The sequence below is a fragment of the Lepus europaeus genome, chromosome 1 (assembly GCF_033115175.1).
Source record: "Lepus europaeus isolate LE1 chromosome 1, mLepTim1.pri, whole genome shotgun sequence".
Taxonomy (NCBI): Eukaryota; Metazoa; Chordata; class Mammalia; order Lagomorpha; family Leporidae; genus Lepus; species Lepus europaeus.
The window spans coordinates 90,569,240-90,594,641 of NC_084827.1; the positions used below are offsets into that span (position 1 = coordinate 90,569,240).

The following is a 25,402-nucleotide window of genomic DNA, read 5'->3' on the forward strand; positions in this document are numbered from 1 at the left end:
CTAGCGGCGGAGCGCGCTGGTGCTGATGCAGGATGGCTGGGCGCTCTGGAGCCCGGGAGGTCTGAGCCGGGCGAGGCTCGCTCCTTGCGCATCGCCTGGGCGACCCGCCGCGGGGTCGCCGGCAGGTGGGCCGGGGGTGCCGGGCAGGGCAGAGCCAGGTCAGGCGGGTCTGCAGCCGGCGGGGCCGGAGGCCGGGGGGGCTGTCCACCGTCCCGGGCTCGGAGCGGCTGGAGCTGCCCGGCCGGCCGAGTTCGCGATGACCTGCTGAGAAGCGCCGCGGGAGGCTGCAGGAGGCGGCCCTGCTGCGGGCGGTACGGTAGCGGCCTCGTCCCTCACAGCGCCCAGCCGCCCCCCACCCCCACCATCCCCGCGCCCCCTCCCTGCAGCCGGCCGCGATGGCGGATCCAGCCGAATGCAGCATCAAAGTGATGTGCCGGTTCCGGCCCCTCAACGAGGCGGAGATCCTCCGCGGGGACAAATTCATCCCCAAATTCAAAGGCGACGAGACCGTGGTGATCGGGGTAAGTGGCCGAGCGTCCGGCCGCCCCTCCTGCTTCGCGCCGCTGGCGTCCCGGCGCCCTGGACGGGGCGGAGATGTTCCGCCGCCCCTTCGGACGTCCCCGCTGGCCGCCCTCCCGGGGCAGGACGGAGACCCCTCACCTCGCGCCCCGTGGTTACCCCCTGGGTGGCGGGGCGGGCCCCGGGGGTGGGGGCAGGGGGCGAGGCAGAGCCCGGCGCCGCCATTGTTAGCGAGGTGGGGGCCCAGGTGGGCCCATTGTTCCCCACACTCTCCACGCTGCGTGGGTAGTGTGTTCAGGTCACCCCCTAGCAGGAGTGCCTGGCCCCCCATGAGCTATGAGCTCCATGGATGCTTCCAGGCTTCAGTTCGATATATCGAGCACTTTGCCTCTCTTCTCACGCCCTTAGCAAACAGGGAAGAAGAAAAGGCTTAGGAAGAATCCAGGGCTAGGCCCCGGGCTCCCTGCCGTGGGGTTCACCTTGCTCCGCGCGCGTGCGGTGGAGTGTTTGGGCGGGGGCTGGGGAAGGGCACTGGTGGCCCCCTCGTCCCCAGGAGGCCTGTGTGTCTCCTGCTTGCTGTCACCCAGGCTGCCCTGCATGTGAGCCGGGGTTGGCTTTCTGCCGCTTGACCGAGCCCCGCACCTGGTGTCCGCAGACCCTGCGGTGTGCTTCGCGGGGCGTGGAGAGGAGGCTGCTTTTGCATCTGTATGGCAAGGGGGCGCAGATCGCAGCCCAGCAGCCCCTCTGTGCCAAGAGCAGAAGTTACTTTGTGTGGCTAGGGCCCTCTCTCTCTGGGTCTCCAGTCCCCACTTTCCCCCCTCCCCCTCCCCGACTCAGCTCCCTCTCCGCAGCCTGGGCTGCCGGTGGGGGAGGGAGCACCAGTGGGTTTCAGTTCTTAAAGGGCTATGTCCGATGAAGTCCGCCAGCCCTGCCTCCAGTCCGCTGTCCCTAGCGTGTGTGGCTGACGGTGCCCTTTGTATGCAAACCGCGTGGGGAGGGACCCGTTAATGGGAGCCTCCCGGTCCCCGCTGACACGTTCTTGGCAGCCCGCTCCAGGCTGCTCTTGCAGCCTTCCCGTCCTCAGCATTGATTAAGTGATGTCATCCCGATCACTGAGCATGCTCCAACCAGCCCCCTCCCCCCCTCCCGTTCTCCCAGTGGCTGGTGTATTTAGGTCAAGTGATTGACAGGTGACAGTTTTCCGAGGGTATCTCCGGAGTCCTCCCGGCCTGCATCCAGCTACAGAAGCCGACACACCAGCATCTATGCCTAGGGTGTCTGCCGCAGTCCCTGTGAAGGGCCCGGGGGACAGCAGGTGCAAGGGGTAGGAAGCTGCTCTGCAAGCCAGAGGAACAGAGGTGAAGCTCTGGCCTCGGGGCTTCATCCTGTACCTCCTTTGCGAAGGCAGCTCCCTTGACGACACCTTCTCTTCTCCCCATTTTCACAGTCATCAGGAAACCATGACCTCCAAATGCTGTGTAGATAAGCGTTCATTCTGACTGCTGACCTATGAGGGAGGAAAGGGTTTTCTCTCTGCTTGGCGTTAACTTGCAGGGGAGATGTATAGTACAATTATTGATGGAAGGGAAATTCTACAATAAATGGCAGCTGTGGGCTAGTGACATTTCTGTGTGCTACTTACTAGTACCCATGTGGCTTGTTTGGGTTACAGCTCTCTGCCAGGCTCTTCCTGCAGCCTTATCTGGGATTTCTTGAGCCAGGCTATGGGAGTTCCTGGGGACATCAAGTCCCTGCCCCTTGGCTTGTAACAATTTTTTAAAACAAGTAACTGCAGAATTAGGACATGTTCTGGTGACCCTGTTTTTTTTCCCAGAGGTTTCAATTTGAAGAAGTTCTTTTGCCACTTCCTCTCCAAACCCCCTTTCCTCTTCTTCCCATCTTTCTCTTCTCTCACTTCCCCCTTTAACCTCCGCCCCCATCACCAGGACCAATGGAGCGGGTTAATAAATCATCTTCTTTTATACGTATGCAAAGCAGAGATCCTAATCTCCAAGTAACTTTCTTGAGTATTATAGTACTGTAAGATGTAATCCCCATCTAAGTATATATATTGTTGACTAAGAAAATTAAAACTAAGCCACCGTATAAAATAAGAATGTGCATATATACAATACTCTTCAGCTATAAAGTGGTCTTTCTCATCCTACTGTAATCTTTGAATATAACAGGCAGTTTTCATTTTTAAGGTAAATTTTTATTGAAATAAAATATTCCTATGGAAGAGTATTATATCATAAGTGTCTGGTTTTAGGCGTTCACAACGTTGATGCTCCCTATAACTACCTCACAGACTAAGAAACTTCAGAAGTCCCCATAGTACTCCTTCTAGTCCCTAACTATCTCCTCCCCCACCAAGGGTAGCCATTGTTTTGACTTGGCTCATTTTTCTTTGTTTTACTTTCTACATATAAAACTATGCAATATGGTCTCTCACATACAGTATGGTGTGTTTCTTGTGATGCACATGATGCTTGTCAAATCCAGCCCCATTGTGCCATATCCCATGATTTGGAAGTACTGCAATTTGTGCGTCAGTGAACTTTGATGGATGTTTGTAGACTTTCTAGCTTGGGACTACTAGGAATGCTGCTGCTGTGAACATGCTTTTACACATCTTTGCGTGAGTGTGTGTACAGAGCAGAGGAATGTGAGATGCAGAAGGGTGTTGGGACTTGGGTTGGCACATGGTAGGGCCCTTCCTGATCTTAGCTGATAGTTATTGGAGGTAACTGTCCTGGCAGCCTGGGTCAGGCTTTATACACAGAGTAGATTGGCCACGGGTCAGTTCATTCAGAACCAGCCCACGTGGCTTAGCTGCAGTGGAGATGGACTAGGTAGGCACAGACATCTTTGCTTCTAGGGTCACATACTGGGAAAGCTCAGAACTATCCAGAAATGTCAGTCACCTTCACTCTCAGCAGAGACCAGTAAAGAATGAATTTCCCCGGGCTAGTCTTGTGGCATAAGGGTTAATTAAGCTACCACTTGCAGTGACTGCGTCCCATAACAGAGTGCTGGTTTGAGTCTTGCTGCTCTGCTTCTGATCCAGCTCCCTGCCAATGCACCTGGGAAAGCAGCAGATGATGGCCCAAGTATTTGACTTCCTGCCACCTGTGTTGGAAACCTGGATGGAGTTCCTGGCTCCTGGCTTTTGCCTGGCCCAGACCTGTCTGTTTTGGCCATTTAGAGAGTAAACCAGCAGATGGAAGATCTCTCTCTATCACTCTGCCTTTTAAATACATAAATAATAAATCTTGAAAAAAAGTGAATTTCAGTGCAGTTGTTAGTCCAAATTCAGAATCTGAGAAATTCTTTGTGTGTTTGAAATGAAGGTCTCCTTTTCTTTATATTTTCTTTAAAGTACAGTTTAATTCTTATGAAAGTGTATGCCAAGAGAGAGATTTTGTAGGTGAAGTTTCTCTTTTAAGAAGATGGCCATGAGGAATCATTTTCACCATTCCTGCACTTTTGACAAAGATTTATTTATTTGAAAGGCAGAACAACAGAGAGAGAGAGAGAGAGAGAGAGAGAGAGACAGAGAGACAGAGAGAAAGAGATCTTCCATCCACTGGTTCATTCCCTGAATAACCTCAACAGCCAGCTCTGAGCCAGGCCAAAGCCAGCAGCCAGGAATTCCATGCAGTCTCCCACATGGGTGGCAAGGGCCCAAGAACTTGGGCCATATTCTGCTGCCTTAGCAGGACACTTGATCTGAAGTAGAGTAGCTAGGACTTGAACAGTGCTTCTGTATGGGATGCCAGTGTCGCAAGTGGCAGATTAACCTGCTGTACCAAAGAGCCATTCTGCATTTTTTTTTCAGCTCCGATGCAAAGATTTCTTTCCCTGAATGCCCTAGTCACAGTCTCTCTACTTAGCATGTGTTTTGTATATGATCTTGTAATTTTCTGGCCTTACATTATTATTATTATTATTATTATTTTTGGTTGTGTGTTTAAATACATTGGAATCCATGTGTAGAGCCCAGAACCACCCATGTTTTGCTCCCTTGTATGTTCCAGAACCTTGTCTGTGGAAGGTGCTTTATAGATATTTATTGATTTCTTTGTTGATTCTTGAAATCTTTACTTGGCATATTTAACTTATTTTATGGACTTTTAATTGGATTATGTGGTAGGGAGTAGTGAAAAACATCTTTTTTTTTAAAGATTTTATTTATTTATTTGAAAGTCAGAGTTACACAGAGGAGAGGCAGAGAGAGAGAGAGAGATAGAGAGAGAGAGAGAGAGAGAAAGAGAGGTCTTCCATCTGTTGGTTCACTCCCCAGTTGGCTGCAATAGCCAGAGCTGCACTGATCCGAAGCCAGGAGCCAGGAGCTTCTTCTGGGTCTCCCACGCGGGTGCAGGGACCCAAGAACTTGGGCCATTTTCTACTGCTTTCCTAGGCCATAGCAGAGAGCTGGATCGGAAGTGGAGCAGGCGCCCATGTGGGATGCTGGCGCTTCAGGCCAGGGCATTAACCTGCTGTGCCACAGCGCTGGCCCCATGAAAAACATTTTGTAAGGAGAAGCACCATTCCTTTGAGCAGGCCTGGCAAGATGGCGAGTATTATGCTTAGCATGCTATAGGAGAGTCGGGAAAGAGCTGCCTTCAGCTTTGTTGAAAATCAGGAGCTAATGGCACTGATGAGGAGCTTGAAGTAGAGGGTGGGGTGAGCTAGTGTTTCCAGAAGGGGCTCCCTCCTGCAGCACATCAGTTCTTCAGAGAAAACAATTGGATTTACAACACATTTCTCAGAGTACTATTCCATTAGCTGCTAAAATCCTGGTGAGTCATCCACTACTGTGGGTTCTGCCTGTTGGTTTTGAAGCAACTGTATTGATGGAAACTGTCTGACTTGGCCAGTTCCCAGGCAACTTCTTTGAGAGGGACTTTCACACTTGCGTTTCCCCTTGTGGAGTTTTCTCTTGTTCTCAGTGCCAAGAAAGCAGATCTTTTAAAGATGGGCACTTCCTGATGAGGCTGTGATGGTTCTGACTTGAGGGCCAAAAGCTAAACAGCAGCCACAGACGCTGCGGCTGTCAGGGGCAGGACAGCGGCCTCAGCCTTTGGAGGCTTGTATTAATTAGTCTCTGCAGATGGCAGGGAAGGCAGGGACTAGGACAGAGATCATATCGGAGCCTGCTTTACCGTTCCAGATTAGGGTCTGAAGAAGATACAGAGCCATACCCTGGAACTTTCCTTTTGTCCCCAGTAATCACAGCCTTTCAAAGGAAGAACTTTTAAACTTTTGTCGTTTACATTAATACCACATTGTTGGTGTGTAGGCCATGGTTTTGGCACACACGTGAGTTTTGTAACTGTCCTATATTAGCTTTCTCTTGCTGTTATGACAAATTTCCATGAACTCCAAGGCTTAAAACAACCCAATTTATTATCTCACAGATTCCATCGGTTAGAAGCCCTGTGGGCTGGCTGGTTCTCTGGGTGGAAGGAATAAGGCCAAAAATGAAGGTGTTGGCAGGACTGTGTTCTTTTCTGGAGAGCAGTCCTTTCGGGGAGAATCCATTTCTCTGCTCATTCAGGTTGTAGGGAGGAATCAGTTCCTTGTGGCTGCAGGACTGAGGTCCCTGCTGCCGTGCTGACTGTCTTCAGGGGCTGTTCTCTGTGTGCTAGGGGCCACACTCAGGTCCCAGACCGCTGGTCCCCTTTCTCTATCTGCAAAGCCAGCAAGGGTGGGTCAAGGCCCTTTTGTGCTTCAAACCTTTCCTGCCTTTCTGTGGCATGTCACTCTCCCTGACTCTTCTGCCTGCCTCTTCTACTTTTAAGGGTCCATGTGATTCCATTGAGCCCTCCTGGATAATCTGAAATAATCTCCCTATTTTAAGGTCACTTGATTAGCAACCTTAATTCCATCTGCAAAGTCACTTTAATATATTCACAGATCCGAGGATTAGGAGGTGGACATCTTTTGGGGCCATTACTGTACCCACTACACAACTCCCTAATCAAGGTAAAAACAGTTTCATCATTCGAAGAGCAAAAATCCTTCTTGTCACCCCTCTGGAAACCACTTTTCTGCTCTTTCTATTATTTTGCTTTTTCAGATTGTCATAAAATGAAATCATATATTAAGTATCTTTTTGAGTCTGGGTTCTTTCACTTAATGATTCTTTTGGATTTATTTATGCATATATATTCCATAATGCATTTTTTTATTTATATATATTTTTTTGCTTAATAGTATTCTGTTGTCTGGATGCCTCAGAGTTTATTTATCTGTTCCCCTGTTGGAAGACATTTGGGTTGTTTCCAGTTTGAGGTGATTATGCATAAGACTGAATAAACTCTTGCTTATAGGATTTTTTGTTAGTATAAGTTTTTATTTCTCTTGCAAAACCCCCGAGGCCTAGGATGGTTGGATCATATAATAACTGTAGGTTTAGTTCTGTAAGAAACTGCCAAACTGTTTTCCAAAGTGTTTGTTCCATTCCTACATAAAGGCAGTAACATTCTAAACCAAAGTCTTAAATAGTTGTCAGTGACTTTGAGTGCTTTCTAACCTAGATGTGCTGAGATGCAGCAATGTTTCACTCCTCTGCGCTCTAAATGGAGAGATGTTTGTCACTGAAAATGGATTAGTGGTTTCCTCTAAGTATGCCTTTTCTCTTCTATTAAAAAAGGTTTATGTATTTGTTTGAAAGGCAGATCAATAGAGAGAGGGGGAGAAACAGGAGGGAGAGAGGGAGGGGGGAGAGAGAGAAGATGGATCTTCTTTCTGCTGGTTCACTCCCCAAATGTTCGAAACCTCCAGCGCTAGGCCAGGTCAAAGCCAGGAGCCAGGAACTCCATCCTGGTCTCCTACATCATTGGCAGGGGCCCAAGTAGTTGCGCCCTCCTCTGCTGCCTTCCCAGTAGCGATAGTAGGAAGTTTGGTAGGAAGCAGAGCAGCTAGGACTTGGACTTGTACTCTGATACGGAATGCTGGCATCACAAGTGGTGGCCTAGCCTGTTCCACCACATTGCCGGCCCCATACGGACACCTTTTGAAATCCTGGAGTGAGTCAAAGCAGCAGAGTAGCCAGACCTGGCACGTGGCAGTAAAGACCACTCACTATTCACGGCGAATACACAGTCGGTGCTCCTTAAATGAACTGGGCAGCTGGATGCAGCTGGAGAGTCAGACAAAACTGAGTGCGATTCACTAGCTAGCAGTGAGCTTTTTAGAGTTTCTGGGCCTCAGTTTTCTCATACTTAAAGTAGAGGTAGTAACTGCTTGTCTCACAGGGTCATTAGGATGAAGTGAAATGAAGTGGTTGGATAATGTCTGGCATAGAGAAAATGCTCAATAAATGCTAGTTATTATCTCCATGTTTCCTAATCCCCGTATAATTTCCCTCATTTGCAGAATTAGCTCTGCCTCCCCGGATTGCTGCCTTTTCCTTGCTATCCCTTGGAAACCCTTTTCATTTCTTAGGCATTTGTTTACCCCATTCTCCTGCTTGGAGACGCTACTCTTTTCATCTGATTTGTGGCACTGAAGGCAGAGCTCACCTTTAGTTGTAGACTATTTTAGCTGTCTCTTCTATGTATAAGATTGTGTGTGTGCACGGGTGTGTGCTCCCCATACAAACTGTAAGCTTCTTGGGCAGGAGCCTTTTCTGTTTGTCTCCTTTGCTCTGGTTGTACAGATGCTTAGTAAATGGGGGTGGTTGAGGGCTCCTGTTTTCCCTGTTGGCATCCAGTACCAATTTCTGCATTTCCCTAAATAATATGAGTATCTGTAGATTTCGCTCTGCTTCCACCTGTGCTTGCCTGGTCCAACTCCCCAATTCAATGACTGTGTTTTCCATTCTCAGCTCTTCTGTACTCAGAGTTGGAGACCTGCCCCCACCTTTGGTTCCCTTTAGTCCCTTTAGATTTCTCACCCGTGTCTACTTATTAAGAAAGCAAAAACAAAATTACCTGCTCCCTAATGGTTTCTCTTTAGTTAAAAAAAAAAAAAAAAAAAAAAAAAAAGCCTCTTGGTAGATCCAATTTCATCCTATTTCTCCTGGATTTTTTTCATGAAATCATGTTTTTGTGGCTGAGAGAGCTTTCCCCAAAAGTTGCATATCAACTAAGCTCCTTGTAATAGGATTCGAATTGATTTTGTGAAGATTTGTCTAAGGATGTCTTAGGTCCATCGTGGCACATCCCCAGCACCAGACCTGGGCGGGAGTGACACACAGCCCAGTGCACTCACAGCTCTGCCACCTCTTAGCTGTGTGAACTCAGGGTAGATTGCTGCACCAGGCTCAGTTCCAATTTCCTCACCTGTGAAATGGGGCTAGCGACACTCTCCACCTGCTAGCACTGCTGTGGTGTTTACCCGGCTAATGCCCCTACAGTGCTGAGCACAGGGGCTGGTCCCCAGCTGGCTTTCAGAAAACGCACATTACCCTAAGGCCCATAGCCTGGGGGTTTTGCTGCACTGTGCCCCCAGGGAGGACCCCAGGTGCTTCAGTGGGGCACTTAAGGCATCCCATACTCTGCACCACCTCCCTTGCCACACCCTTCACTCCATGTATCATCTGTGCTTTTTTTTTTTTTTATTTGACAGAGTTATAGACAGAAAGGTCTTCCTTCCGTTGGTTCACTCCCCAAATGGCCACTATGGCTGGCGCTGTGCCGATCCGAAACCAGGAGCCAGGTGCTTCTCCTGGTCTCCCATGCGGTTGTAGGGGCCCAAGGACTTGGGCCATCCTCCACTGCCCTCCCGGGCCACAGCAGAGAGCTGGACTGGAAGAGGAGCAACTGGGACTAGAACCCGGCGCCCATATGGGATGCTGGTGCCGCAGGCGGAGGGTTAACTATGTGAGCCATGGCACCGGCCCTCAAATGTGCTTTCTTTCCCCAAAACATTAGGCTGCTCAGTTCTCCGCCTCGCCTTCCCTAAAATTGCTCACACCTGCCAGTGCTGGGGTAACCGCCCTCCAAGCACTCCAGCATGACGCGCATGCGTTCACCTCATGCTCTTTGGAGAGCCTCTGGGATTATTCTGACCAGCCCCTCTCTTCCACTCCTGCCAAGTAGAATCAGCCCTTCCCCTGTGCACCCTCTGTACTCTGCACTCCCCTTGAAGTGCTTTCCGCTTATTTGGGTCAACGCCCTGCTCTCCAATTAGGTGGAAATCCCTTTGAGGGTAGGAAATTGTGCCCTATTCATTTCCTCTGGAAGGCCTGGAACGGTGCAGGGAATAGAGTAGCTACTCAGTGCAAGATGTCCTTTGAAAGAACTGACCTCCTTGGCTGTAAGAGCCTAGGTTATTTGAGTTTCACCTTGACCTCTGTCTAGCTCTGGCAACTTGTCTTCCTTACTGTAGGCATATTGATGGTTTTGTTGTTATCCTCTTAAAAGAAATAGCCTCCCCCTCCCCGCCCGCTGGGGAGAGTTGCAGTATATTGCTTGCTCGTTGAAAGTGATTCCAGCCGTGCAGAAAAATCATGCAAAAGAAGGTCAAAACCACTTTTAATTTTACTAAGCAGAAAGCACCACAGTTAACATTTTATTATGTATTCTAGCTCTTTTCTATTATTAAACACATACTTCATTTTAAAACAAAAATATAGTTTTATGGAATGTTTTAAAATCCACTGTTTTACTTAATGATATATTTCAGACATCAGCATTTTCAGAGGTTTCATATAATTTCACTATTGTCTAATCAATACTTTAACTGTTTTCTACTTATGGACATTTGGGTTTTTGTCTTTTTTGTTTTAAAAAAATTATTTGAGAGAGAGAGAGAAAATGTGCTCCCATTCATTGATTTCCTCCCCAGGTTCCTGCAACGCTTAGGGCTAGGCAGGGCTGGGATGGCAGAGACCCAGCCACTTGAGCCATCACCCACTGCCTCCCAATATGCATATTATTAGGAAACTAATAAGGAAACTAATATGCACATTATTAGGGAACTAATAATGAAGAGCAAACTTGGGACTTGAATCCAGGCTATCCAGCATGGGATGCGGGCATCTTAAAATGTGTCAAAGTCCACCCCACCCTTTGTTATAAATAAAGCTGTGACCAGCATCATTGTACACACCCCTTTGTGCACCTACCCAATTATTTTGTTAGAATGCATCCCCTGAAATTGGGATTGCTGGGTAATAGGAGATACAGAAGATATTTTTCACGTATCTACAGTTTTTGAGAGGAAACAGTTTAGAGATGGTGAAATGCCTCTGTTTTATACTCTTACTTCTCTGCTCATCCCACGGAATAGCTGCTAGTTTGTCTTATAAAGCATCCTTTCATACCTGAGCTAAATTAAATTCTTACCAAGAATGTGCCCTTGGTCATGCACTGCTAACTCCCAGATCTAGGACAGGGCAATGCCTTCAGACTTCTAATGTAACCATAGGATTGTGTAGGCTGTGTCTTGTCAGTTTCAATATCCTAAAGGATGTTGTTTCTTGGAGTTGATCAGAAACTAAATCTCTCTCTTGAGGCAGACAGAGATAGAGACCAAGATTGTAGTCTTAAAGGAAAATAGGACAGTTGAACCCTTTCTTGGTGCTAACATTGAGCAGCCAGTGATATATGCTGGGCAGAAGCTGGGGTGGAATAGAGCAGCCATCTCAGAAAATCTCCAGAGAAATTTTTTTTCTTCCTTCTTGAGTACTAGGTTCTCTCTCTCTCCCTCCCCACCGCCCCCTGTCTCTGTCTGTCTCTTTCTTTATATATAATTTTAACATACATTATATATATAAAATTTCAAACATATCAGAGTATAAAGAATACCAAAATGAGAGAGAGGAAAGATCTTCCATCCTCTGGTTCATACCCCAGATGGCTGAAATGGCCAAGGCTGAGCCAGGCTGAAGCCAGGAGCCAAGAGCTTCTTACAGGTCCCCACGTGGGTGGCAAGAGCCCAAGCACTTGGACAATCTTTTGCTGCTTTCCAGGTACATTAGCAGGGAGCTGGATTGGAAGTGGAGCAGCCAGAACCTGCACTCATCTAAGATACCAGCTTTGCAGGCAAGTTAACCCACTGTGCCACAGTGCAGCAATGCCAGCCCTTAACAGCTATCATCAGCACATGGCTATTCTTGATTTCTCTGTTCCTTTCTAATTTCTTTCACAAACCTCATTAGTCTTCTAAAACAGAGTCTCACATCTTGATTTGATCCCAGAACTTTAATATGTGTCTCTAAAATGTCAGAACTCTTTTTTAAAAAACCATGATAAAATTATCCCAACTAAAATGTTAACACTAACTCCTTCCTGTCAAATATCCAGACAAATTCTACCCATTGCTTCACAAATTCTTTTTAAGTTAGTTTGCTCAAATTAGAATGGCAGGTACAGTTGATTTCAAATGAAGAGGAAGAAATGCTCGGGTGCGTTGACCTTGACACTGTGAGAAGAGGCCCTGGCTGTGAGAAGCTGTCTAACAGAGAATTGTGTGACCGTGGAGACGCACACCGAGCAATCAGAGCGCATCAAGGTTCCCAGCCCATCTGCCCTACCAAGAGTCACGTCCCAGTTATACTTGTTAATCAGCCAATGCCAGTGCTGCAGGGTCGCCTGGAAAGCTGTTGAAAGAGCTTCTCAAAGGCTTTCCCTTTGCTGCCACTTCCCTCTGCCTTAGTCAGCTGTGTGAATGTCAGGGAAACAGGCATATGTGTAAAATGGGATTTGCAGATGAGTTTATTTTGATTTACTTTGAAATCCATGAATACAAGGGGTCTTCAAAATGCTCATGGAAGATACATTTTATGACATGGATTCCGAAATATTTTTGCACCAAACTAAACTTATCTTTAAGTTCTACTTTTCCATAAACTTTTGGAAATATCTTCATATCTTATTTGCCTTCCAGCCTTAGTCCCCACCCTTATTAGACTGGTGCCAACTACACTGGAGTAATTATTTCAGGGGTGTCCAGGTGTGTTTTGTGCTCCCTTTCCAGTCCTTGAATCCTAGGACTTGAATCACAGAAAGTACATCCCAGAACTAAAGGGAAAATGTGTATGTGAGAAGAGAGTTCATTGTAACCCAACACTTTAGGGGAAAAGGTTTGTCATTCTCTCTCTCTCTTTTTTTTTTTTTTATTCCTTTTCTCATTTTAAAAAAGAACTTTAAATTTTTTTTCACTTTTTATGTATTCATTCATTCATTCATTCATTTGAAAGAGAGGAATCCCATCCACTGGTTCATTCCCCTGATGCCTGCAACAGCCAGCTGGGACTGGGCCAGGCCCTAGCCAGGAGCTGGGGACTCAATCCAGGTCTCCCACATTAGTGACAGGAACCCAGTTAGCTGAGCCATCACTATTGCCTCCCAGGAAGCTGGAGTTAGGAGCCAGAGCTTGGACTCAAACCCAGGCACTCAGATACGGGATACAAGCACCGTAGCCGCTAGGCCTAAATGCCCACCCCTAAAAAAACATTTGAAGGAGACACAGTTTGAAAAAAAAGTGTCAATAGGAAAACAAATCCCAGTAGTTTATATTTTAGCTCCTTTGACTCCAGGGTATGGCCTTAAGAGCTGCAGATCAGTGCTGTTGTTTTAGAGGGCTTTTATTCAAGATCTTGGCTGCATACTTCTGATACATCTCAGAGAGTCTTCCTTCTCTGGCTTCCCTGTGAGTGATCGCTCCCATTTCCAGCTCCTCTGAGGAAACACAGAGCAGTCTGCTTCAGATCTCTGGGGAGGCGGTGCCGTGGTTCTCCCCTAGATGACCTGTCTGCCACCTGGCTCCTCTGAGATTACTGATTTGCCCCTGGGAAGCTGGAGCAATAGCAAAGCCAGCTGACATCAGAAACTGTGCTTAGCCACAGGGGAGGGGACTTCTGTTCCCCTTTCATAGCCTCACCCCTGGAGAGGGACAAATGGTCGGGGTCCTGGTTCCTGGCTGGCAGTGCTTCCTGCTGCAGGATGTGGCTCCTAGGCTGGCTCCCTGGAGCTGTTTTTCCTGTCTTCTCTGCCTGCTGCTGAATGGAGAAGCTCACCTGGGTGCACAGAGCCAGATCCACCTGCACTGGTCTCAGGGCTCCCAATAGGTTGGACTGCAGGATGGTGGTGGGAGGTGCCTCCTCCCTGACTTTGGCCAGGCTCCTGTATTGAGGTTATTGGTGCCTGTGTCCTACCTTGGCGTGTTGCTGTTCCCATGGAGAGCAAACTTGTCTACCCAGTGCGGGAGAGGTCACTGACTGCTAGGGGAGATTTCTGGCATTCCTAGGTCCCTGCTATTAATGTCATCAGCTCGTAACGACTAATAGTTTGTTTATATAATACTTGTGAAATGTAGACTTTAGAAGGGAAGTATTTAGCTTTTCAGGAATAATTACTCCACTAAACAACACAACCTACCAATTATCTGTTCAAGCAAGTGGGGAGAAAAAATACTTCAAGTACATATCCGCAGAGTCACAAAACTTGTTCACATGTTTGTTAGGTTTTCCTTAATAAATATGGATGTTGGTAAAGACTTGCCTGAGGATTTATTTTGTAAAATAAATTTTATTTGTTATTTATTTGAAAGGCAGAGAGAGACAGAGGAGACAGACATACAAAGAGAGACAGAGACAGATGACAGAGGGCCAGGCTGAATCCGGGAGCCCAGAATTCAATTTGGGTCTCCCATGTGCATGGCAGGGACCCAGGTACTTGGACCATCACCTGCTGTCCCCAGGATGTGCATTAGCAGGAAGCAGATTTGGGAGTGGAACCCAGGCACTTTGATACGGGATATGTGCACTCCAAGTGGCTTCTTTTTCCTTTTCTTCCTTTCTTTTTTTTTTTTTTTTTTTTTAAGGTTTATTCATTGATTTGAAAGTTAGAACTACACAGAGACAGATCTTCCATCTGCTGGATCACTCTCCAGATGTTTGCCAAATTAGAGGTGGGCCTGGCAAAAGCCAGAAGCTTCATCCCAGTCTCCCACATGGGAGATCCCAGTGGATCAACCAGGAATATGACTGTTGCCTGTATGGATGCCTGTGTTGCAGGCAGTGGTTTTACGTGATATGCTACAACACCCATCCTGCACTGAAGAATTTTTGGGGCTTTGCTCTAACACCTTGCTGTCCAGTATGGTAGCCGCTATTAGCACTTGCAGTGTGGATAGCACAAACTGGGATGTGTGTGGTAGATGTAAAATATATACTAGATTTTGAAAACTTAGTACAAAATAAAGAATGTAAAGTATCTTATTTTTAAACATTAATTACAAATTGGAATTGCAATATTTTGGATACAGTGGGTTAAATAACATTAATAAAATTGATTTCACAACTTTCTTTTCACTTCTTTTATATTTGAGAGACAGAGAGAGAGAGAGATATGTCCCATCTTTTGGGTCACTCCCTGAATGCCTACAAAGATTGAGGCTGGAGCCAGGAACTAGCTCAATCCAGTTCTCCTGTGTGGGTGGCTAGGACTCAACTACTTGAGCCATCTATCACCTGCTGCCTCCAAGTGCACATTAGTAGGAAGCAGGAATCAGGAGCAGAGTTGGGACTTGAATCCAGGCACTCTGTTCTGGGATGCAGGTGTCTCAACCACTAGACCAAATGCCTGACCCTATTTTTACCCATTTTTTAAAAAAACAGGATTATTAGAAAATTTTAAGTTTTACATGTGGTTCGCATATGGAACAGGCATTAACGTACTCTTGGACAGTACTGCTCTAACACTAGATGCAGCAGTCTGATTTTTTTTTTCATTGATTAATTTCACTTTCACTTTGGTATATTGAGGGCCTGCTGTGTGCTAAGTACTATGCATTATGGATTTACTGTGATGGGCAAGACACAATCCTTGTTATCAGTTACCATAAGATCCTGGGCAAGGGGAACAAGTAAAAATAAATAAATAAAAGCAAATAATGCCCAAAGAGAAGTGGAAACAAAGCCTTGTTGGGGTTATAGAGAAAGCACAACCTGGTTTGAGAAAGAATGGCTTTTATACCTGTCCTCCCCCAAGCAAGTGTTGGGACCCTGAGGGTTGTGGCTGAGAACCTGGGAGGACAGCTCCCTCCCCTCCCTTGTCCTGTAATTAAGCACAAGCCTTCTGCGGCAGTGGGCTTGTAACCGGTGACAATGAGAACTCCAAATGAGGCATGGGTGCATTGACCTTGAGAAACGTCATAATGCCACCCTGCTTCCTGGCTGCCCATGGGCCCCCAGCAGCAGGCTTTGGGCAGGGCCTCCAGGCCCAGAGCCCCGCCCCGCCACACTGCTCCTTGGTACCTCTTTGAGCTGTTTCCAATTTCCAGGCAAGGAACACCACAGAGATTGTGAATCTGCCTCTTACTTTCTGTCACCATTCTCTCGCTAATGTTAGGAATTACGAGACCTTGTGTACTGGAGATCTGTTTCCCGTTAGCAATAGCGTGCTCTCATGAGGTCTCTGCTGAGAGTGAGGCATCAGGATGGGAGGCGCTGATGTGAGAGGCAGCCTTTGTCGCTCCCAGGTGTCTTTGTCCTGGTGTCAGTGTGGAAGAGGTCGCCTTGCAGGTGAAGGCTGGGCAGCTCTAGGGAGAAGTAGTTTGTGCTGAAAAATCTTTCTTCCCCACCCCCACTCATGTCCCTGCTGTCTGCAGTGAAACAGAATTGATTTTTCCTCCTTTGTAAATGACAAAAAAAGCTATGATGGTGACATGAAAGCACAGGAACAGAATCCCCCATAATTGCAACCCCTACATCATTGCTTTTATTTTTTTCTAGCTGCCTTTCCATCTTGGCACTCAACATTTAAAGCATGTATATCCAATGTATATTTCTTTTTGCCTAAATGTATCCCATAGCTGGTTTTCCATTTTGTGTCATTTCTTTATGATTGTACTTTCCAGGGGCAGACTGAATGTCCCCTGGGCTGATAGATGACCACTTGCCATCTCATTGCCTGTCACTGGCCTTTGGACTCCCAGCTGCCCCTCACTGTAGGTGATGATGCTGTGCACAGCTGCCAGCACTGAGCTCTTCTCCTCCTTGCAGTTATTTCTAGAGATGAATTCTCCAGAAGTAGATTTACTGGGCCCAAATGCTGTGAACGTTTTAGTTTGATCCTATTACTTTCAGGAAAGGATCCATTAATTCCCACGGCCTCCACAAGGGGATGGAGGAGATCCCATTTGGCGGTGAATTCATTCTCGAAGTCGAGGAGATGAACCAGTTGAAAAGATGATTTGTAGAGTAGTGCTTTGGGACTCATGTATCTTGGGGATTTTTTTTTTTTCCTTGTTTTCCCACTGATTTGTATGGCTTTTATGCTGACGGTATAACTACTTAGTAAATGGTTTTAATTTGCAACATTGCTTCCAGTGGATACTCCCAGGGTCAGGCTGCTGGGAGAGGAGTCTCCGGGCTATGTAGAGAAAGGAAGCACTTGAAAGGACTGCTGGCTCCCAGCCCCCAGCATCCATCCATTGGCCTGGGAATTGATTGGAGGTGGCTCTCCTCACATGCTCACAGATGTAGTTATTTCTGCATCATCATAGCAGCATCTCGGGCATACCAAACGGCCTGGGGCTCTGCTTGACTGTTCCCTGCATTACTCTGCCTTTCTGGGAGATTTGGTACTCCAGATAAAAAGCATTACTTCCTGTCCTGGGGGTCCTATGTACTGCGGGGATCAGCACATCTTTAGTTCTAGAAGAGCCTACCTAGCAGGCACATCATCCTAGGGCATCACTGGCAAACCCAGCACCAGGTTGGGAGAATCTGAGTTGGGCAAAACAAAGAAGAAAGGCACTAGGAAGAGGAATGGATTGTGGGCCTACTACCTGGGTGCATATTGTCCCTTATCTTACTACAGAAGAAGTAACACTTGGGTATCGGCATTTGGTACTGCCATTCACATGCCCCTTGGGACACCCACATCCCGTATTGGAATGCCTTGGTTCAATTCCAACCTCCATTTCCAATTCAGCTTCTTGCTAATGTGCACTCTGGGAAGTAACAGGTAATTGCTCAAGTGCTTGGGTCCCTGCCACCCATGTGAGAAACCTGGATAGAGTTTCAGGCTCCTGACTTCAGTGTGGACCAGCCATGGCTATTGCAGGCAAGTGTGGGAGCAAACCAGTGAATGGAAATCTCTATCTGTTTTGTCTTTCAGATAAGTGCAAAACAAAAAGAATACGTGATACATTTCCTTTCCTGAAAATTTACATCAAATAGAAAGTGCTCCTGTCTATTTCATAGGTTTAGTGACTCAAACACAGAGATCTTTTATGGTGCTTTAGCTGTCATGTTGAGTATCATTTAAGAAATTGGTTTGTGTGTATTTAACCTATAACACTGGCATATCATAGTTATTTTTTTTAAAGCTTTATTTATTTATTTGAATAGTACCAAATGTTTATTGGCATCAAACACCTCTAAGGGTGGGACAGATTTTGCAGAGTGGTTTGATTTTCCAAAGAATAAAAATTGTTTTGTATGGAATATCCAAACTCTATTTAGTGGTTGAGTTGGCAGAGCCAAAAAGAAAGAAATTAGAGTTCTATTATATACAGAAAATGATCACCTTGAAATGATCCCTTCTACCAAAATGTAGAAGCCACACACAAAACACCCTTCTCTTGATTTGCTACTTACTAGTCTTATAAAATTATTTTAATTTGAATGGAAAAGCTGGCATCATAAAGAAGGAAGGATCCAAGAAGTTGTAAATTGAAGACATTAGTATAAATGAACCACACTTAAATTCTATTGGTAGTTCTCAGTTCTGAAAAGGAAATGTCTGTAATTTACCTAAATTGACTTGAAATGAAAAGAAATAAGAGACTTCTTTCTTTGAATGTCTGTTTCCTGGTGTTTCCCTAATAGCCAGGCTATAGAGAAATTGGATTATTATTATAACCTCATAGCTATTATTTTCATTTCAAAAGAGTATGGGCTAATTTCAGCTGAAGCTTACATTTCAAATAAGTTTGTGTGTAACACATGTAATAAACCAATACTGAGTGATAGCATTGCTGATTGATATTATTTTTTTAAAAAGAGTAGTCAATTGTACATCCTAGCTTATTATTCAGAAAAATGTAAGTAAAGTTGAGGGAAGGAAGATTAAAGAAATTATGAAAGTAATTGCAGGGGCTGGTGCTGAGGCGTAGCAGGTAAAGCTGCTGCCTGCAGTGCCAGCATCCGTTCAAACCCCAGCTACTCCACTTCCGATCCAGCTCTCTGCTATGACCTGGAAAAGCAGTGGAAGATGACTCAAGTCCGTGGACCCCTGCACCTGCATGGGAGACCTGGAAGAAGCTCTAGGCTCCTAGCTTCAGATCAGCCCAGCTCTGGCTGTTGAGGCTACCTAGGGAGTGAAACAGTAAAGACCTCTCTTTCTGCCTCTGCCTCTCTATAACTCTGTCTTTCAAATACATAAATAAATAAATAAGAAAGTAATCATAGTGTTCAATAGTTTTAACTTCCTTTCATTAATTCTCTTTACTTTTTAATTCCAAATATAAACCTTACATACACACACATATGTTTTGAGATGATTAAAAATAAAACGTAGAATTTGGAAAGTAAAAAAAAAATTTTTTTAAACTTTTTGACAGGCAGAGTGGACAGTGAGAGAGAGAGAGATAGAGAGAGAAAGGTCTTCCTTTTGCCGTTGGTTCACCCTCCAATGGCCGCCGCGGCTGGTGCACTGCAGCCAGTGCACCGCGCTGTTCCGAAGGCAGGAGCCAGTTGCTTCTCCTGGTCTCCCATGGGGTGCAGGACCCAAGCACTTGGACCATCCTCCACTGCACTCCTGGGCCACAGCAGAGAGCTGGCCTGGAAGAGGGGCAACCGGGACAGGATCGGTGCCCCGACCGGGACTAGAACCCGGTGTGCCGGCGCCGCAAGGCGGAGGATTAACCTGTTGAGCCACGGCGCCGGCCTGGAAAGTAAAAATATTATATAACCTTATCCTCCTTGCTAGAATAACTACTGGCTGATAGGTGTTATTCCAACATCTACACTTTTTCAAAACCAATTAAAAATTTTTTTTAAAGATTTATTTATTTGAAAGTCAGAGTTACAGAGAGAGAGAAGGAGAGGCAGAGAGAGAGGTCTTCCGTCCTCTGATTCACTTCCTAATTAGACGCAATGGCTGGAGCTGCACCGATCCGAAGCCAGGAGCCAGGAACTTCTTCTGGGTCTCCCACAGGTGCAGGGGCCCAAGGACTTGGGCCATCCTCTACTGCTTTCCCAGGCCATAGCAGAGAGCTGGATCAGAAGTGGAGCAGCCAGGACTCGAAACGGCGCTCATATGAGATGCTGGCACTGCAGGTGGCAGCTTTACCCGTTAAGCCACAGCGCCGGCCCTCCAATTTTAAAATATTTAACACATATGAAATACTACATAACACAAAATATTAAAAAAGAAGACATTCAGATGAAATTAGCACCCAAGGGGCCGCCGTCCACTTATCAGCACTTTACCAGTATACGACTTCCCGCCATCTCAGCAGTGATCCCTCTCATTCTAGAAACTAGTGCTTTTTAGGAGTTTGATGTTCTTACAGTTTTACTACAACATTCTAAAAAAAAGCTCTAAATGATATATTGCTTAATTTTTCTTGTTCTTGAATCTGTAAAACATTTATAAAAGTACCATGTATATTCTTATGTGATTTGCTCTTTTTTCTTAACATTGATTTTTAAAATAACTGTTAAAAGTTGCTTTGAATTCTGATGGTAAAAAACATAGCCTATTAAAATCCAATTCAGTAGGTAGTATATTAGTATGTTTGGGCTGCCAGAACAAAACACCACAGGTTAGGCGCCTTAAACAACAGAATCCTAGTTTCTTCCAGTTCTGGAAGCTGCTGCAAGTCCAAGACTAAAGCATCAGGGTGGTTTCTGATGAGGGCTCTCTCTTTGTGTGTTGCTAGCCAGGTGTCCACTTGGATTTTTTGTGCACCACAGAAGGAGATCTCTGGTGTCTCTTCCTTGTCTTTAAAAAAAAAAATTGTGAAAAAAAACTTATTTGAGGGGCAGAGAGAGCAGGAGGGAGCGAGAGAGAGACAGATGCATCACTAATCTGCCCCCTATCTGAGGCTAGGGCAGGGCCACACCCAGGAGCCAGAAACACAATCTAGATCTTCCACAGGGTGGCAGGAACCCTTTTACTTGAGCCATTACTGCAGCTTCCTTGGGTCTGAATTGGCAGGAAGCTGGAGTCAGGAACCAGAGCTGGGAATCAAACCCAGGCACTGGGATGTGGAATGTAGGCAAACTGCGAGGCCAAACTCCGGTCCCTCTCGCTCTTCTTAAAAGGACACAAGCATCCTGTTGGACTAGGGCCCTGCCCTTATGACATCATTTAACGTTAATTGTTTCCCTGAAGGCTGTGTCTTCGATGGAGTTACGCTGGGGGCTTCAGCGTAGGAATTGTGGAGCAGACACAATTCAGTACCTTGCAGATAGTGTGCCATAGGTCATTACATGCTGTAGAGGGGCTCTGACCTGGCAACAGTCAGAACTGTCCTCTGGAGGTTATGGCCCATGATGGGTTCTGACTTGTCCCTAATGACAGGGCCAAGGCTCCCCAGGGGAAGCTGTGAGCTGCCCCAGAGTGGCTTATGTGAGCAGGCTTGAGCTGAGCCTGCCAATCAGGGAGTGAAGGGGCCATGTAAGCAGCCCGCCAGCTTTCTCCAGTGGGATGGATATCATTGTGCTTTGACTCTTGAGGATGGGAAGAGGAAGTTGATGGCTGCATAAAAGAATTCTATGGCAGGCAGAGCATTTTCACAGTCTTCTACTTTTTTGGAACGTTGGGATGCTGTCGTCTGTCAGTTTATTTAGTGAGAAAAGAGAATTTCAGACAAATGTTTGGTAAGGGGTTTAGAGTCCCCTGGAAGGAAGAATAATAGAGAGGTAATTCTCTTAGCATCATTCTGTATCCTGCCTTGCTGGAGCTGTCTCGGGTAAAAGACAATAGAAACCCATGAAGCTAAAAATTAACAGCCACTGGGGCTGAGCTGTTGTTAACCGTCACCCCATGAAAGCTCGGTCTATTCCAGAATTCTCTGATGAGAACATTTTTGCTAGAGCAGCACTTTTCAGTTTTTTTGAACAGGAGGCCATGACCCCATTTTATCAGGCTGTCCAAGAATTCTGTTTTACATCCCAGTTTAGCACACAGACACACAGGCACACACCTGAAATAGTGGTTTTACGAAACAATATTTGCTGTTTCTACATGTGATATACTCTGATATTTTCCATTCATTCTGGTTTGAGTGTCTAAAATATTGGCTAACTGGTAAACCAGCGCATAGTGGACGAGTGTTTCTCAGTTTCTTTTTTTTTTTTTTTTAAAGGTTTTATTTATTTATTTGAGAGGTAGAGCTACAGAGAGAAAGGTCTTCCTTCCGTTGGTTCATTCCCCAAATGGCCACAGTGGTTGGAACAATGCCGATCCGAAGCCAGGAACCAGGTGCTTCTTCCTGGTCTCCCATGTGGGTGAAGGGGCCCAAGGACTTGGGCCATCTTCTACTGCTTTCCCAGGCCATAGCAGAGAGCTAGATTGGAAGAGGAGCAGCCGGGTCTAGAACTGGTGCCCATATGGGATGCCAGCGCCGCAGGCGGAGGATTAACCTACTGTGCCACAGTGCTGGCCCCTCTTTCTTTTTCTTTTTTTAAAAAGATTTATTTATTTATTATTTGAAAGGAAGAGTTACAGAGAGGCAGAGGGAGAGAGAGAGATTGATTTTCTGTCTGCTGGTTCACTCCTGAAATGGCTGTAACTGCTGGAGCTGGGCTGATCCAAAGCCAGGAGCCTACGCGGGTGCAGGGGCCCAAGCACATGGGCCATCTTCTGTGGCTTTCCCAGGCTGTAGCACAGAGCTGTATTGGAAGTGGAGCAGCTGGGACTCGAATCAGCACACATTTGGGATGCTGGCACTGCAGGCAGCGCCTTTACCCACTGCACCACAGCACCGGCCCCTCGCATTTTCAAAAACTGAGCTCCGGCCGGCGCTGCGGCTCAACAGGCTAATCCTCCGCCTGCGGCGCTGGCACACCGGGTTCTAGTCCTGGTTGAGGCGCCGGATTCTGTCCAGGTTGCCCCTCTTCCAGGCCAGCTCTCTGCTGTGGCCAGGGAGTGCAGTGGAGGATGGCCCAAGTGCTTGGGCCCTGCACCCCATGGGAGACCAGGAGAAGCACCACCTGGCTCCTGCCTTTGGATCAGTGCGGTGCGCCGGCCGCGGCGGCCATTGGAGGGTGAACCAACGGCAAAGGAAGACCTTTCTCTCTGTCTCTCTCTCTCACTGTCCACTCTGCCTGTCAAAACAAAACAAAACAAAACAAAACAAAAACAAAAAAAAAACTGAGCTCCCTGCAGAATGTTTGTCATCCTGAAGGATGTCTCCATCTTACTCCTAGCGTCCTCTCATCCTGCCCATCCCTATGGTCTACCTGACAGATATTACAAGTATATGATATTTAGTTAGGCAACAATTTGTCTTTAAGCCCCAGTTCTGGGCAAGACACAAGCAAAATACATCATCCACATTTGTGGCCTGTTTGTTTAGAGTGTATAGAATTCAGCTTAAAATTGGCATTTATTTATTTTTTAAAAGATTTATTTATTTATTTGAAAGAGTTACCCAGAGAGGAGAGGCAAACAGAGAGAGAGAGAGAGAGAGAGAGAGAGAGAGAGAGAGGTCTTCCATCCGATGGTTCACTCCCCAATTAGCTACAATGGCTGGAGCTGTGCCGAACCGAAGCCAGGAGCCAGGAGCTTCTTCCTGGTCTCCCACACAGGTGCAGGAGCCCAAGGTCTTTTTTTTTTTTTTTTTAACTTTTATTTAATGAATATAAATTTCCAGTGTACAGCTTATGGATTACAATGGCTTCCCCCTCCCATAACTTCCCTCCCACCCGCAACCCTCCCCTCTCCCGCTCCCTCTCCCCTTCCATTTGCATCAAGATTCATTTTCAATTCTCTTTATATACAGAAGATTAGTTTAGTATAAAGATTTCAACAGTTTGCACCCACATAGAAACACAAAGTGAAACATACTGTTTGAGTACTAGTTATAGCATTAAATCACAATGTACAGCACATTGAGGACAGAGATCCCACATGAGGAGCAGGTGCACAGTGGCTCCTGTTGTTGACCCAACAAATTGACACTCTAGTTTATGGCGCCAGTAACCACCCTAGCTGTCGTCATGAGTTGCCAAGGCTATGGAAGCCTTCCAAGTTTGCCGACTCTGATCATATTTAGACAAGGTCATAAAAGACAGAGTGAGGATAGTAACCAGTGATCCTAAGAGTGGCATTTACCAGGTTTGAACAATTATACAGCATTAAGTGGGGAAGAGGACCATCAGTACACACAGGTTGGGAGTAGAGCCATTGGTGGTAGAGTAGAGGTTATGATTACAAAGGAATGAGGCCCAAGTACGCTAGACAGGGTCTAGAACAAAGGACAGAGTCATTATTAGAGGAGCTAAGAAAGGTGCTGTCTAAGCTACAAGTAATTTTTCTGATTGAGAGGCAAATAGAACCTGATAGAAGGGGCTTGATAATAATCTGTTGGGCTTTAGGTCTTGTAAGTTAAGAGGCCCAGACCTATCTATCTCTTCACGTGGGGTATATCCTAAGGGAGGTGTGAACCTCCTAGGGGAAGGCACTCTGTTGACTTTCATTACTTGGCTGGCCTGGGAGGAGAGCTGGCTAGGTAAAGGCAGGGGGCATCTCTAACAAGAAATTTACAGTTCTGCCTGCAATGTTGCTGACCCTACTTGACCATCCCCTCAGCTGCAGTGGTCACTTTGGAAGTTGGGCTGAGTGAAGGGCTTTTCAGCTTAGAGCCAATAAGATCTGTGGCTCTGACCTGGGCATCCTTCGACTCCAGGGCAGGTCCATTTCCAGTGATCCAACTCTTGGCAGAGCTGCCAGGGCTCTTCACAAGCTGACTTCTGCTGAAGCCCAGGCTTACCACATTGAAAGCCACTGCAGTGGACTGGCCTGTTGGGTCTGCTTGAGGGCAGATCACTGTACAGATCAGCCATTAATAGGCCTGCCACCCCTTGCTTCTGATGCCTAGCTTTCTTTTCCTCCTGGTTTGTGTTAAAGCAGACCAGAGGATGCAAGTCAAGGGAGTGCCCGTGTCCCATCTCTAATCTTCGGTGGCCTGAACTACAAGTCTATAGTCACAGGCATGTTCTGTAGTAGTTTTTCTAAGGTAGACAATGCCCATGAGGAAAATTATATTCTCACTTTAAAACTTTCTTTCCTTTTGGTCTGAAAGGGAGGTTTTTTCTACTTACTGTATACTTGGCTGATGGCGAGGTGAATCTAGCTATGAGATTATTATTTGAGTTCTTATTTTGGCTATGCTATTGCAGAAAAATGTTAGCCATCTCTTTTATAAGGTCTAAAGATTAAATTGTGTGTCCTACAGATTCCTTCATAATAGAATTAGTTTCCTACCTTGAAGAGAATAGAGAAATGAAAGAACAAGTTGGGCTTAGAATAGAGAAATGAGGGAGCAAGTCCTAGATCGCTTGCTGACATTAGCAATATCACATGAATACTTAGCAAACTGTTTCAACCATTAGATAACAACTTAAGAAAACATTTACCATAAAGTCCAATGCCTTCTATAAATTTTAAGAATCATGTATTTGAAAACACCTCTTAAATATCTAACATGGTGTAGTTTGTTTAGCCAGTAAACTTAAGCACAACCATCTAAAATGTTTTTCGTTTCTTTCTACCAACAAGTTTAAAACATATGATACACAGATTCAGGTCACACAAATTAAAATGTATCTTTGATTGATTTTAGCAGCTTAAATTTATGGACAGTCTTATCCATAAGCCATTTAAAATAAAACTCTTAATAAAATTTCCCCATGTGGACATACAATATGTACACACATATAACATAGCATCGTAGATCAATA

General features: G+C 46.0%; 1 protein-coding gene across 1 annotated transcript in view; it reads left to right on the forward strand.

The window, feature by feature from the left end:
• Window positions 1-357: 357 nt before the first annotated feature.
• Window positions 358-25,402, forward strand: part of KIF5C (kinesin family member 5C) — a 177,482-nt gene continuing 152,437 nt past the window's right edge. Inside the window, exon 1 of the mRNA XM_062186550.1 lies at window positions 358-521. Coding sequence (XP_062042534.1) covers window positions 396-521 — 126 coding nt within the window. The 5' untranslated portion in view covers window positions 358-395. The remainder of the gene's footprint in view (window positions 522-25,402) is intronic.